General features: G+C 38.2%; 1 protein-coding gene across 5 annotated transcripts in view; it reads right to left on the bottom strand.

The window, feature by feature from the left end:
• gramd4b (GRAM domain containing 4b) overlaps positions 1–14,870 on the bottom strand; it is a 35,139-nt gene extending 20,269 nt beyond the window's left edge. For 4 of the 5 annotated variants that reach the window (XM_055193068.2, XM_055193069.2, XM_055193070.2 and 1 more), the window contains exons 1-3: positions 14,578–14,870; positions 6,638–6,845; positions 5,390–5,510 (exon numbers count right to left, since the gene is read on the bottom strand). In XM_055193068.2, the coding sequence (XP_055049043.2) occupies positions 5,390–5,510; positions 6,638–6,845; positions 14,578–14,606 (358 nt within the window). In that variant the 5' untranslated portion in view covers positions 14,607–14,870. Of the gene's footprint in view, positions 1–5,389; positions 5,511–6,637; positions 6,846–14,284; positions 14,501–14,577 lie in introns of those variants that run through there. The other variant, XM_055193072.2, reaches the window with a different exon arrangement.
• Positions 14,871–16,086: the final 1,216 nt, after the last annotated feature.

Genomic DNA, 16,086 nt, shown 5'->3' with positions numbered 1-16,086 from the left:
CTATAGAATATTGTATAATTTTTTCTTATGGGTAGGCTTAAAGGTGCAGTGTGTGAATAATTCTTGACAGAAATGCTATATAAATACACATAACTATCAGATTCAGTGGTGTATAAAGACATTACATAATGAACTATATTGTTTTTATTACCTTAGAATGAGCTGTTTCTATCTACATACACTGCCATTATGTGCCGGTGTCATGAGCAATTCGGTCCCTCCTGGCAATTCTGCCCCCTTAGGACCCCCGCGTGATTCCATTACCTGAAAAAACTCCTCATGGGTAGTTTTCTTAGCGTCTTATTACAATTCCTACAAAATCACTTTATGATTTATGTAGTTAGAACGTTGTTAAACTTACAATTGATGTCTTTTAAATGATATGTTTAGTAGTATATAAATGAGGCTATAGGTGGGAGATCATTTTATTATTTAGATATTATATACTGTACCCTTTCCACTTTGGAAAGTTAATATATTACTTATTCAAAACATGATTATTACATAGCTGAATCACACATTAAAATTATAATTTATAAGCCATGATTACAACACTTTTATTATATAAAAAAAATTCGTAAGGTATGTTAATAATTTACAAAAATAAAAATATTGGCTGTTTCTCAATATGCGTTCTTCAACGATCTTGCGTCCTCGTGTCCTCGCTCTACGTCATCATTAACGGTCGAAGTTCATTCCAATAAGAACGCAAGGACAGAGGACGCATGAAAATACCCGTATGTGTTCTTGATACCGAGGATGCATCGAGTGCAGACTTGCTGAAATCGCTTTACGCCCCAGAAGTCATTGCGGCAAAACTTCCGAGTTCGTTCTTCCAAGGTCGCCTGGCAAGACCGATCTCCACGAGGACGCAAGTCCGTTCTTTGCGTTCTTGGAATTGAGAAACAGCCAGTGTTTTTGTAAAGCAGATGATGACACAAAAGTACTGACGTGTCTGCAACATGAATATTAGTTTATTATATTATTTTTTGTTAACTTTCGTTAAAAAAATTTGTATGCTTAATTTTTTACAACGTAATTAGCTTGCTAGACCGCTAACGCAGACGAGATATCGCAATGACACATTTTTGACCAGGTATTAGTGCTAGGTACCAATCAGGGTCCTAGGGGGGACCGAATTGCTTATGACACCGGCATGTTTCTACAGTAGCCCTAAATGGACAAACAGCTTTACAGAGCGCGTTGTCACAATGTTATCTCAGACGACGGCACGTTTGTCCTCTGGCAGCTAGCTTCTCTATGTGTTTCGAAAGAGAGGGGTGAACTCACTGCTAGATGCTGCTAACTGCTATCTACACACAGCACCTTTAATATCTTGCGTTATATTGCTTTAGTCAAATATATCTCACTTTAAGGTCACTTTAACCGAAATAAAGAAAGTAAAATTTTTGAAATATTGGAGTTTGATCATGCTGATATTGTGTATTACATTTGGACATTTTGTTCTAGTTGAGGAAACAGTGACTGTTATCACAACTCTATTGTAATATTAAGACAGCTGTAGATTCCACAAAGGTCATCATATGATCCAGAAACACTAACAGCGATATGAGGAAACACAACATGTCTTATGACTGTCTTAACTGTTTGTTATTGTCCCCTGGCAACTCTTAAAAATGTAAATATATCTGAGTTCGTAATATTTCTTCAGGATGGATTTGTTTGTATACTATAATCCAATATTTTACCACAAAACTGCAACGTGCATGATGGTGACCACAGACCATACTATTATTAACCTTGCATAGTTCTGTTTAAGGTTTCCCAGATGAATTTATGCCAAAATATCAGAGAGGGACACCCAGCTTTTGAAGTCGCCAATGACAAAACTTATGGAAAGCGGATATAGTAATTGTCTTTTTCTCTTTATTTACTCTAAACTACATTACGATTCATTGTGTTATCTAAACAGAGAGGTTTCTGTTGTGTAACAAACTATTAATACGCCCAGTCTGCTATTATGGGCAGCAACAGTTGGCGATCCCAAAATGACCTTTCACTGCTCTTCAGTACCGCAGTGCTTAAGGGTATACACGCGCACACACATGCAAATGCAAACACTGAGTCTAAAAATAGACCAGACACCACTAATCTCATAATACATAATGAATGTATTGGTAAGGCCAATGTAATAAATTGAGAAATCTTATGTTTTATAAAATATTTATACATTATTTCATGGTGCAGAATTTCATAGACACAGGATAGAAAACTTAAAGTGTCCTCTACACCAAGGGTTTTCAAACTTTTTGAAGGCAGGGACCCCCACATATGATAAACCTTTAGTGAGGGACCCCTTTCCTAAAATATATATAACAAATATTTAGCTGTTCTATAAATAGTAATTGTGATATTTTGATAGCGGCAAAAATGTACATAGAATGTGTATTACCTTTAGGTAACATGAAAAAAATTTATTTAACAGTTGTATGTATTCAAGAGTGACAAATCTTACCCACAACTCTCATAATACAGAAAATCAGCATGTCGTACGAGTATGTGCACTTGTACATATCGATCCTTACCACTCAAAGCCTCACTAAATGAACATTGTTACAGGTCAGACAAGTTCAGCTAAATACTTGCTGGGTTTATCACTGTGAGAACAGCTCAGGTCCGAGTCCTAATGAGAACGATCACACTTCACTGCACAGGGTGATAAACTGACAGATACGGTGGGCAATGAACCACTTAAGCCGTGATACACTGCAGGACTACAGCTGGAAGAGGCTGACACCACTAAAGCTTACCAACAAATAAATGCCTGAATGTAAAACTGTATATCCAAATTAAAACTCAGAAATTGTGTTCATTTTCAAACATTTGATGATACAGTACATAAATAACGATATGAAAGCTACTTATATGGACAGAAATTTAAGCGATAATCTACATTATGCACAATTCTTACACAAAGAAATTCTAAGGCAATCTCAGAATGCTTTGCGATAAGATAAAGTTGCGTCCTAAATTATATAATACACACTTTACAGTTAAACAATGCACTATGCGTAGGGTACGGTATTTTAGTAGTAGGGATCCTCCGATCGATCCACCGATAATGCTTGCTATGCTTCTCAATGAATTACAGTGAAATGCCGCTACATCAAAAAGCCAGGGGGCGCTCTCGTGCAGAAACTCAAAATTCGCTGTAGACGAAGAACAATACACACGCAGCTATAACCATAGATATGTATAAAGGCTAGATGTTTTGCCCGCGCTGCTGGCCAATTGAGTGGAACTTCCGCATTTTGGCGGCCATCTTGCCACGTGACGCTCGCCCACTCATAGCATTGAGTTTTAATGGTACAGGTACTTTTAAATGACCACAACTTGCTTAATTTTTTACCAATTTTCAAACGGTTTGGCTTGTTATAAATGTCAAAGATGTACCTAGGACACTGCATGCTTATACTAAAAAAATAGAAAAAATCCATGAAAAATGTTAAAGCATCCAAAATTATAGCCACGTTAATAACGTTTGTAAGAAACCAAACCGTTTAAAAATTGGTAGAAAATTGAGCAAGTAATAATTAAGTAGTAATTAAAAAGTACCTGCACCATTAAACTCAATGCTTAGAGTGAGCGAACTGTCTGAGGTAAGACATCTAGCCTTTATACATATCTATGGCTATAACACGCAGCTCCAGAAAATGTCTTAAGGATATATTTATATTGCTGTTCTTCAAAACTTTTCAGGTATTTTCATGATAATAAAGAATATGTTTAATAATTATGTTTGATGAGTGTTGTTTTTTCAAATGCATGTTATAAACGACTCAAACCAACAGTGATTTTAGATCGATAAGAACTTTCTGATCAAAAGCCGTAGTACATTAAATAGCAGTGAATAAGATCGGCTGTCCGATTTAGAATAGTGATCGGCCACGTATTTTTAGTGGAGATCGGCATTGATCAGAGCATCCCTATTTAGTAGGGTAGGTCATCTCAAATGAAACACTTAAGTGCTTTTTCTAACCAGACGAATATAAGGTCAAATGATATCAAACGAGTAACACAATGCAAGTCAATATTTGTACATTGTACTTTTGATGCCAGTGTTATCTGTTTTGCCCAACATGACCTCATTCAGTGTAATTCTTGAAGCGTTATCGTCTCTGCATATGAACTTTGCTCGCACAGCACCTGATAGCTCCGCTTCTCTTCTGCTACATAAGAGAAACTACAAACGTCAATGTTTCCCATACATGTCAACAATGATCACCACAAACAGACAGTTTCAAAACGATGCAAAATTTGCAAACGCTAGCATATGCGAATGCTAATTTGCAAACGCTAGCATATGCGAATGCTAATTTGCAAATGCAAGCATATGCGAATGCTAATTTGCAAATGCTAGCATATGCGAATGCTAATTTGCAAATGCTAGCATATGCGAATGCTAATTTGCTATGCTTCTCAATGAATTACGATGAAATGGCGTTACAACTAGGGCTGTGACGATACATTGCGCTCCCCATTAAAAAGACCTGCCTTAAATCGATTCTGAATCGCAAGGCTCCGATTCTGTGTTTCATGCACAGCTTGTGCGTGTACTGTGGCTCTGTGATCAGTACGAAGTCCTTATTTAAAATCACTATGAGTTTGAGTCATTTATAATGTGAATTTAAAAAAGCAACACTCGTCAAACACAATCATTCAAAATATTTTTATTATCATGAAAATACCTGAAACAATCTGAAGAACAGCGATATAAATATTCCTTTAGACATTTCCTGGAATAGCGTTTGTAATGCTACTTCTTTTGTGGCGCAAATGGCGTTTCTACACGAGAGCGCTCTCTAGCTTTTGGATGTGGCGACATTTCACCGTAATTCATTCAAATTCATTCATTAAGAAAACGTGCATTTGCACGATTAATCGTCACAACCAAAAGCTATTGAAAGGGACTACTTTCAGGCGCTGCGTAATATTATTGCGCCTGCTGCAGCCATAGTACGACAGCTAAGTCCTTGATTATTACGTCAGAATGAGAGTATAGTTCCTAGCAATATCGGCCTAGAAAATCGCAACTTTGTAACTACAGAAGAGTTGAGTTTTAAATAGGAAAAATATAGAAACTCTTTGGTTATTTTTGAGCGCGATGCTAATGGTCTAATCAGATTCAATGAATTATGCTAAGCTATGCTAAAAGTGGTACCGCCAGACCCGGAGATCGGCTGAATGGATTCCAAAACGGTAAAAATCTAATGTTTAACTGGAAAATTTGCATATTTTCAAAAAAACTGGAGTGTCTCTTTAAGTATATGAAGCGTGCAGTATTATACACTGACTTGACTGTAAAATATCTAAACCAACATAATTGTATAAAACAGCAATGCATAGAGAGCTACTCTTGGGTACTTACGAAGGAAGTGCTTTTCCAGTAAGGCTATCTCTAGGTGACCTTTGATTTCATTGAACCGGTCCGTTTCACACCTCTGGTAGTCCTGGATGGTAGCCGACATGTTGAGATTCCCTGAACCAGCCTACACACAACCAGTAAGAGAAATTAGGCGGAGGAAATTCAAAAGCTCCTGACTCCTATGAGATCATATTGCATCTTATAAACCAGTCGCAGCTTCAATACATGATGAAGACTCATAAGACGACAAAAGACATCAGAGCAATTAAATACTTGTTACAGCTCAATTATAGAGATCAAATTATCACTAATGGTTGTTGTCTGAATACATCAAATTAAAGTCTGTAGTCAGAATAATAAAAGTCCATTAGAAATTGTTCATAAGAACTGTTCTGACTGACACTAGATATTAGAGCAACGTCTTCTCGGATGTCCGGAAAACAAGAAATAAAGCACAGCTCTGGTCACCAATGGAAAACTAGTGTGGCAGCTGTAACTATGGCAACCAGCTGGCAGAGACATCACAGGTTAGCTTTCCTGTCCTTATCTAATTATAAGCTACAAATGAAATTTATTTGAAAGCATGTTTGGAAGAGGCCGGTTCTTTCAGAACATCATTTTTCTTCACAAAACATGCTGTCTGGCCTATTATTGTCCTTTAAATCATCTAAAACATTCAACAAAGGCCAACAGTGAACACAAGGAACCCTCCAGGAACTCCCGGAGTTTTACAAAGGAAGTCTTTCAGATGTTTCCTAAGCTCTGAAACAAATGGATGTTTTGGCTGAAATTAATTGGGAGATTTGGATGTCTGCCTCTTGATGCAATGCAGTGAGATAAATTTGTGAAAAAGTAATATGTAAGTATATACATTTACTTTGATGTAGACATTTGTTTTTACATAAAATTTATTCAAAATTAGCACATTTGGCATTTTAGCTATATATTTTTTTATATAAATATATACTATGTAAGTACAGTAATTCAATGGCAGATAATTACTAAATAAATAAATACTGTATAAACTATACTATCCCACCCTATATTAACCGATGGGTAAAAAAAAACGTTTTTAAAAAGTTATGAATTTGTAAAGAATATAAATTTCATCTAATTGTATATTATATCTTCACAATGGGGTTTAAGCAACCAAATATAATGCAACAGCAATTGGTGTTTAATAAGAATATGATTTAAAAATGTCTATATGATTAAAACAAATATGTTTAAAAGTTTTCCAATGTTACTTACAGGGTCTCGCTGCTCCTCTGCATCTTTGCTTGAGCTCCGCTGTTTCACCGGGACGTCGTCATTACATTCGCTGTCAGACGCGTTGGGGGACTCGGCAAGGTCCAGGAACTCATCTCGCTTCGGTCCTCTGAACCTGATCTTATCCAACCGCTTCAGCATGTTCAACACAGAGATCTGTGTCTTTATCTTAACATGGCGAGAGGCAGCACTGCGGGGACAAGAAGTCATTGTGTTGACATTACACCGTGTTCAAGAAATACACTTGCATAACACGCCCTGGTAAATATTAGTAAGCCAACTGCTGACTTTATCCATAAAGATATCAGCCTCTCTTATCTGGCCATGGAAAATGCAAATAGTTGCAACGCTGCTTACAAAGAGCTTTTTTAAAACCTTTTGTTTGCGCATGGTGAAAGCATCTACGTCTATGTACACCACACTCTCAGAATAAAGTTACAAATGCTGTCAATGGGAAGGTACCCTTTATAAAGGTCTTAATATTTAACATTTAGGTAGGTTGAACTGCCCTAATGTGGGACAATTTTTGAATTTCAGACTTATGTAAAATGTGCTTCCTATTTGATGATTGCTCCACCGTCATACATGACTTGACATTTGAGAGGTCATGTGATTTTTTTATTTTTGCGATGGCATTTATGTATTTTGGGGGGACCTACAAACACTACCTTAGGTGTTTCACTTTAGGCAGTGTCCCAATTTAGGGCAATTCACAATAAAAATATCTAGTCTTTAGGTGCAAAGGTGTACTTTTTTGAAAGGGTACCACCCCAGTGACAGCTTTTGTACCTTTTTCTAAGAGTGCAGAAAAGTTACAAAGTGAGGATTAACAATGAGTTGTATTAATACGAGCCACAGGGATTACTTTTGGGTTGCCTATATCTGGGTCAATGACGTGACGTTAATTATTTTGTGTCTGTATGGTTTAATTAAATGTAAAAGGGTTAAAATTTTCAACAAATTTGCTGATTACTTGCATACATTTTTAGGACCAAGTCTAAAATTTCTGGTTTTATTTCATTTTGACAGATAATTGCAAAAATGTCAATGTGGTGTAACCCGCCTGTGTCAATTGGTGTAACTAGTATTTTGTTTAATCAAAATATAAATATATTCATAAAAAATGTGGACTAAAATATAATCATCTAGTTTAAAGCAACACTATGTAGTTTTTTTTACCTTTAAATAATGTCTCTAAAATTATTTCAGTGATAGAACAACTTTTAACTGGACAAACTGTACTGTTGCTGCAACCTGAGCAGCCTCCTAGCTGCTACAAGCACTCTCTGAAAGTGGCGGTGTAGGGTAGAGCACACAGCCCCGCCCCTCCCCATTTAAGCGTTTTTTTGTTTTGTTTTTCAAATTTTTTGGTTTAAATGTAGCTTAAATAAATTGATTGCGACCACTTATCCTAAAAAATTTGAGGTAATTGAATGAATAATTTTTCTCAGTGTAATATGCTTTTTTTACATACATTTACATTTGTCAAAGATTATTTAGAAAACAGAGCATTAGTCAGGACAAATGTTACAAAAACGCATAAAAATTTACATTTAGAAATAACTAATAAAATTATATTTAAATTTTTTATGATTACGCTTACATGCCATCAAGGTGGATAAAATATTAAATATTTCTCATTCTTTGGCCCTATTCGCGGTTACACCATTTGACATTTTCAGGTCCATTCAGTCTTAACTTTCATAAAAATTGTGCAAATTAAATTTTTTATTGCATAAAAACATAAGTACACTGTGTGCATTGAAATAAACCTATGCATTCTTTTAAAACAAGTTTTTTTTTAAAGATTTTTGAATTTCTCATCTTGCCAAACTGTTTTTGTCACCAACCCATCTATATTTTGGACCAATTTCAGATAATCTTCAATACTAATCTACTGAAGACACAATGTTATCTACATATTGGATGGTTTGACGGTGAGTTAATGGCAAAATTTTTATTATTGGGTAAACTAATGGTTTAAACACCAATTTTTCAATATTTTACTATGTTCTTACCTCAACTTAGACAAATTGATGCATACCTATCTTTTTTCAATGCGTGCACTGCACTTTTAATCTTTTTACAGCGCTTCTTAAATGTGTTAGCATTTAGCCCAGCCCCATTCATTCCTATGGCTCCAAACAAGTTTTATTTTGTGGCACCATACTTACTCATGTAACTACTCATGCAAAATAGAGAAAACATGGAAGTGTTTGGTGGCTTCTAAATTCATCCCTGTTTGGATCCTAAGGAATGAATGGGGCTAGGCTAAATGCTAACACATTCGTGACGCGCTGTACAAAGATTAAAAGTGATCCCATTGACAAATGATATGTATTAATTAGTCTAAGTTGAGGTAAGAACACAGCAAAATATTGAAAAACGGTGCTGTTTTTCTTTAATATGCAAACTGACAGGGGTATAACACATCCGTGCGAATATGAAGGCCATAAGCAATTGTGTTTGTCCTCTGTATAGCATTTTTGGAAATGTCTTCAATACGTGTCTGTGCACCTCTTATGCAAGTTTTCGAGAATGCTGAGGCCGAAACACTCGCACAGCTTTGCGACATGTGACTGGATTATATGTTGGAAAAAACTTCACCAGGGATCAAAGACAACAGTGGGGTTCGGTGTTGGTGTTCCAAACTCTGCATTCCCTACTGTTAGCTGACCTACAGCAAACAAAACCTGGGAACAAAGCGTCTGTTTACGTGCCTAGACACTCAAAACCTCCAGAGTTCTCATTTCACCTCCGAAGCACGGACAACATGCTTTACATGATAATGACTGAACCGAGGTTTTAGACTTTCTTCAGCGGCCTGCATTTGGCATCCTGTGAATTGCGAAGGGACTTTTGTGACATTGAACAGGCATTTCTTGGAGCTCTCTTAAGGCAGAAGAAAATAGCACAAGCGGATGGAATTTATCATCAATGTTGGGATTTGACAGATTTATGATGTTTAAACTCATTAGAAAGTGCCATTTATAAAAATTTACGAGAGCACATTACATTAAATATTAAAAACGAATCATGTCATCTTTCTGAGTGTTCTTTCATATGGAAAAAGTCTTGCACAGTCAAAACACAACAGTAAATCAGGTCTACGTTAAAATTAAATTAGCTTTTCTATCTAACATGCCATAATGTAAGAAAACAACTGATTTAGAAGGATCGATCAAAAAGCTATGCTTATGTTTTGTTATTTATTTTTAAAGGTGCCAAAGAATGCATAATGAATAATGAAAACAATAATGTTGAGCTCTACACTGATTGGCTGTTTCACAGAACAGTTCCCAAGATACAGAATTTGAGGAATAATCAATTATTTTGAGATTGTTAATGGACGTTTCTGATAGGTAAGTTTGTGTTTTTTTTTTCAGTATGGACCTCCAAAATGTAACTGTAACGTCAATTGTAGAACTTCAGCCTAAATGCTAGCATATAACATTAACTAGCATATAGCGCTAACTCATCAGTCACAACTTTGTTTAAGCATTTTAACAATTTTATAATTAAAGGAGCAGTGAGTAAATTTTTGCGGCATCTAGTGGTGAGGTTGCGAATTGCAGCCAACGTTTCAGTCCACTGCTCACCCCTCGCTTTTGAAACGCATAGAGAAGCTACGGTAGCCGCCACTGGAAAAACATGTCATTGACGGAGATAACTTTGCAAAAATGTTTGTCCGTTAAGGGCTTCTGTAGAAACATGGCGGCACAAAATGGCGACTTCGGGGGACCCTCGGTAATAAAAGGTTTTAACCTAAAGTAATAAAACATAACGGTTTATTATAAAAAGGTCTTTATACACCCCTGATAACATAGTTTTGTATTATTTTGTATTTCTGTCAAGAGATCCTTTTAAAAATATTACACACTGCACCCTTAATTAAATGTTGGGGCGTACATCTTGAGTGTTACATCACAGTTGATGTTATATTGAGATTGGCCTGTTTTCCAGTGGTCTTTTGCATGCACAAAGTTTACATAAGAAAAAAACGATATGTCATTACCATGTACAGAGCTCTTATTATTCATCTATGCCTCCATTCGATGGTCTATCAAACATTGAGCTAATTGTTTTGGCTCTCAAAACAATATACTTTGTGTTTGGTACGACTTGAAGGTGATGGACCTTTAATGCTCTCTATCTAGGAGTGAACTTTACCTTTAAATATCCTGTCATGTCATTTAAACCATATTAACACTGAAAAGGAAGTAGCATTAGGGTGTATTTGTTTAATGCTGCTCAGAGGTGGCACGCATGTGCATTGGCATAAATATTCTTAGATGTTATTTTTAATACTGTTATAAATATGCAAGCTGTTCAACAGCTTAAAGGGATACTTCACCGATTTAGCATTCAGCTTTGTATCTGTAGAAACCCGGCAGTATTACTGAATGACCATGTTTCCCTCCATCATTTCCCCCTGAGAGGAGAGATATCTGCATTTTGGTTCTGCAAAAAAGTCCTCCGATGATGCAAAAATCGTCATATTACATCATCGGAGGACTTTTTTGCAGAACCAAAATGCAGATATCTCTCCTCTCATGGGGAAATGAGGGAGGGAAACATGGTCATTCAGTAATACTGCCGGGTTTCTACAGATACAAAGCTGAATGCTAAATCGGTGAAGTATCCCTTTAAGTGCATGTTGAGTAATAAGCCACATCATATTTTTTTCAATAGTTGTTGAACAAGTTTAATTTGTTCAAGTAGGAGCATACTGTACCTTTCCCACTTCTCAGTCTATCCAATAAGCATAGCAGTAAGAGCTTTGGGTGGAGTTCATAATATCTGATCTGATCTCATAACATCTGAAGTTCAGGTGCACAACAATTCCTGAGAACCTGGCACATTTTGTTTTTAGTTCCTACTAATGTAACTTTTTTAAGTATTAGAGGTGGAAAATTCTCTTTTGAGAATTTGAAAACGTTATCCTTTGGTTGGTATGCAGAATATAATATGGTGTTGATCCGTAAATGCCCATTACTGTTCATATAACCTGCCCCACTTGTAAAATGAAGATTAATGTTTCTATTCCATTCATATTCTATTTATTTTACTTTTCTAATAAATTTCATTACAATTACATTCATGAATTTGGCTGATGGTTTCATCTTTCAGCAACTTATGGTATGTTCAAATTATATATTTTTTCAACCCACAACCTTTGTGCTGCAAATGCAATCTTTAACTAACTGAGCTACAGCTACTTTACACTAGGCTACAGGAATATTACACTTGGCTACAAGAACTTTGTCCTGAGCTATGGGAAATTTATGATGGACCTTATAAACTTTACATTGGGCTAGTGTAACAGGTACTTTACATTGAGCTACCGGAAGTTTACAATGTACACTGTGCTTCAATAAAAGTGTTGGCTACTCGAAGCCTAGCGGTGTTGGCTACTCGAAGCCTAGCGGTGTTGGCTACTCGAAGCCAAGCGGTGTTGGTTACTCGAAGCCTAGCGGTGTTGGTTACTCGAAGCCTAGCGGTGTTGGCTACTCGAAGCCTAGCGGTGTTGGCTACTCGAAGCCTAGCGGTGTTGGCTACTCGAAGCCTAGCGGTGTTGGCTACTCGAAGCCTAGCGGTGTTGGCTACTCGAAGCCTAGCGGTGTTGGCTACTCGAAGCCTAGCGGTGTTGGCTACTCGAAGCCTAGCGGTGTTGGCTACTCGAAGCCTAGCGGTGTTGGCTTCTCGAAGCCTAGCGGTGTTGGCTTCTCGAAGCCTAGCGGTGTTGGCTTCTCGAAGCCTAGCGGTGTTGGCTTCTCGAAGCCTAGCGGTGTTGGCTACTCGAAGCCTAGCGGTGTTGGCTACTCGAAGCCTAGCGGTGTTGGCTACTCGAAGCCTAGCGGTGTTGGCTACTCGAAGCCTAGCGGTGTTGGCTACTCGAAGCCTAGCGGTGTTGGCTACTCGAAGCCTAGCGGTGTTGGCTACTCGAAGCCTAGCGGTGTTGGCAACTCGAAGCCTAGCGGTGTTGGCTACTCGAAGCCTAGCGGTGTTGGCTACTCGAAGCCTAGCGGTGTTGGCTACTCGAAGCCTAGCGGTGTTGGCTACTCGAAGCCTAGCGGTGTTGGCTACTCGAAGCCTAGCGGTGTTGGCTACTCGAAGCCTAGCGGTGTTGGCTACTCGAAGCCTAGCGGTGTTGGCTACTCGAAGCCTAGCGGTGTTGGCTACTCGAAGCCTAGCGGTGTTGGCTACTCGAAGCCTAGCGGTGTTGGCTACTCGAAGCCTAGCGGTGTTGGCTACTCGAAGCCTAGCGGTGTTGGCTACTCGAAGCCTAGCGGTGTTGGCTACTCGCAGCCTAGCGGTGTTGGCTACTCGCAGCCTAGCGGTGTTGGCTACTCGAAGCCTAGCGGTGTTGGCTACTCGAAGCCTAGCGGTGTTGGCTACTCGAAGCCTAGCGGTGTTGGCTACTCGAAGCCTAGCGGTGTTGGCTACTCGAAGCCTAGCGGTGTTGGCTACTCGAAGCCTAGCGGTGTGGGCTACTCGAAGCCTAGCGGTGTGGGCTACTCGAAGCCTAGCGGTGGGCTAGTCGGAACCTAGCGGTGGGCTAGTCCTAACTTAGCGGTGGGCTAGTCCTAACTTAGCGGTGGGATAATCTTAACCTGGCGGTGGGGGCTAGTCGTAACCTAGCAATGGGTTACTCGAGGCCTAGCAGTGGGCTACTTGAAGACTAATGGTGGGCTACTCGAATGTTGCCAGTTTGAGTCTCACAGCCGGCAGGTTGCGACCTTAACCCCAATTGCTCCCTGGACGCTGTAGGGATAGCTGCCCACAGCTCCAGGTGTGTGTGTGTGTGTGTTTACTACTCGCTTGGATGGGTTAAATGCAGAGGTCACATATATCGAGCATGCATTACATACTTTCACTAAAGGAACTTTATACTGGGGTCCATGAACTGTACATTTCTTTCTTTTCTTTTAAACGCCATCATGCCAGCTTCTACGGTTATGTTCATGGTGAGTAGACTTTGAATAGTACATTTCAATTTTTATTTCGTAACTCCATAACATGGCAAGATATTAGTTTCATTATACAGTCAAATCTTTATGTATACACACTGCAATTACATCATACATCATTTGAACACCATGTCCACACTAAATGTTTTCTCTATTCTGACGCCACCGGGCGACTCCCTTTCACTCTATTATGACTGGGGTAATGAGTTCAGCGGTCAGTCTCCTCAGTTCCCATGACTGCTCCACAATACATCCTCTAACGTTTCCATTCAACCACACTTCTATTGTCATACCCTTACCACTGTATCTACCGCATGTTAATTCAACAAGGGTCTAAGCACCATTTTGCCTCACACCTGTTAAATAACAAAAACAAGTAATACAGATTCCGTTTAATATCCAGGCGGTTCGTAGATTCACCGGGTATTCTTGAGAACGAGTTGGATCTCATCAATAAAACATCCAGGCTTGGCACAGTTGCACCACTAGTAGATAGGCGATTGATGCCTTGACCTAAAAGCCACTCATCTCTATGAAATAGCTTATTGATCGATGCAATTACCACACAGACATGGCCGTATAAACACCAGGTTCGTGTTGAATGACGATATTTGTAGCCTACACCTGCATTATATTTCAGAAATAAACGTTTTCTTACCTCGTCTTCACGATGTGCTACGAGATGATGATAATGGTTGTCACATAACGTCAAATAAATATACGCGGACATCAAACGAATCATCAGCTCTTTCAGAAATCGTGTTGCGGTAAATACCGTGTTAAACTACAAACAATCGTGCAGTTGTTGCATATTCGTGCTTTAACATGAATATGTGGACGCAAACGTGTATGCATGCAACAATGTTGGACACAACGTAACAAAAGCCTGATGCATTGTAGCACGCGCCCCACCCGCAGCTGTCAAAAGGAAATTGAAAGTTTTGGACCCACCTTGTGCGATATCCGTAATACAGTTTCATTAACAGAGAGGCATGAATATCCGAGCCTCGAGCCTCTCGGCTACCACCTGCTACCAGATCGTTTAAGAAATCCCCCGGTGAAAGCCCGGGCAGAAGACCTGATCCACTCGTGAGGTTTTCCCGAGCCGTCAGATTTATTTTCCAGTAAAATCGTAGTTTATGAATGCATACGAACCGCCGATAATCATTTGCTGGCCGTTTTTTGTTGTTGATATACAGCGACGCTCAGGTCTCGCACCAGGAAATTTCGTCAATGACAGTGACAGACAGGGTTGCCAGATCTCCGTTACAAAAGTACCCCAAAACCTTATTCCGAATACCAAACTGAAACCATGTCACTCTAATACTACAATATATATTTTACAGCACTGTTATAATTTACACCATTTTTTAAAATCACTAATAATTGTAACCGTCTGTTTTTATAGCCTAATAAAAATAAATTCACCAAAAATCGAGGACAAGGGATTTGGCAACACGTTCTTGGGGCATGTCTGTCTGTCTCTGACACTAATTGAAATCTTTCAGGGTCGTCCTAATAAATAAAGTCAAATACCTAAGCTGTATTAAAAATGATTTAATAGGGCAGCAATGTGGCCTGTGTGTTTAACGAGACGCTAATCCCATAACTCTCTCAATCCGTGCTTAAAGTTTATACGTCACGTAAACACCAGGTTCAAACCAAAGGTGTGGAGTTTCATCTGTTTGTTTGTTTGTTTGATTTAATTAAGTAGTTATGTTTTGACGTGAAAAGGCATTGTAGGTCCAGACAACTATGTAACAGGTCTGGTTTCACTCGTTTTTGCTGTGCGCAATTACTGAATGACTGTGTGTGAGCACAAGATGGCGCTCAATGTATGTACAAAACGGACAGGAGGATGAAATTGTACAATAAAAAAGTCTCTCTGAATTTGAAAATGAGAGCAGTGGAGTATATTATGTACACAAGAGGATTGGGAAAGCAGTAAAATATTGGTTTTCAACAGGCATATTTGAGTCTCTTATAGTAATTTACAAAGAGAACACTTTTTATATGTACAGCAGTGGCAGTAAAAATTGCATGCTGAACATATTTAGTCTAAAAATCATGTGTTATACATTGTTTATTGCTCATAGAACAAGAAGGTAAATATAAATAAAGTACATAACTAAATAAACAACATAGATAAAGTATAGAAAAAACTTTAAAATAATGTAATATTTGAAAAATGTATATATACATTCTCAGAGAACAAGAACTGGAGGTGAATAAATAAATATAATTTTAAATAATATAATATAATTTGTTTGTGTTGCTTTTAGAAATAGAATAACACATTGACTAATAAATGGAAGTAAACTCTGTTGCCTATATTAACACAGTAAAATACAAAACTGGTTAATGACCCTAACAATTCATAGTAGACAGGACAAAACGTGCCTATAATTAACTTGCAGATTTTTTCATCTGTTGCAATAATTGGCAGGATTATTGCCTCAA

This window comes from Misgurnus anguillicaudatus, chromosome 6 (genome assembly GCF_027580225.2).
Source record: "Misgurnus anguillicaudatus chromosome 6, ASM2758022v2, whole genome shotgun sequence".
Lineage (NCBI taxonomy): Eukaryota > Metazoa > Chordata > Actinopteri > Cypriniformes > Cobitidae > Misgurnus > Misgurnus anguillicaudatus.
Note: the sequence above shows the minus strand (reverse complement) of the source record. Positions and strands in the feature narration are given on the sequence as shown.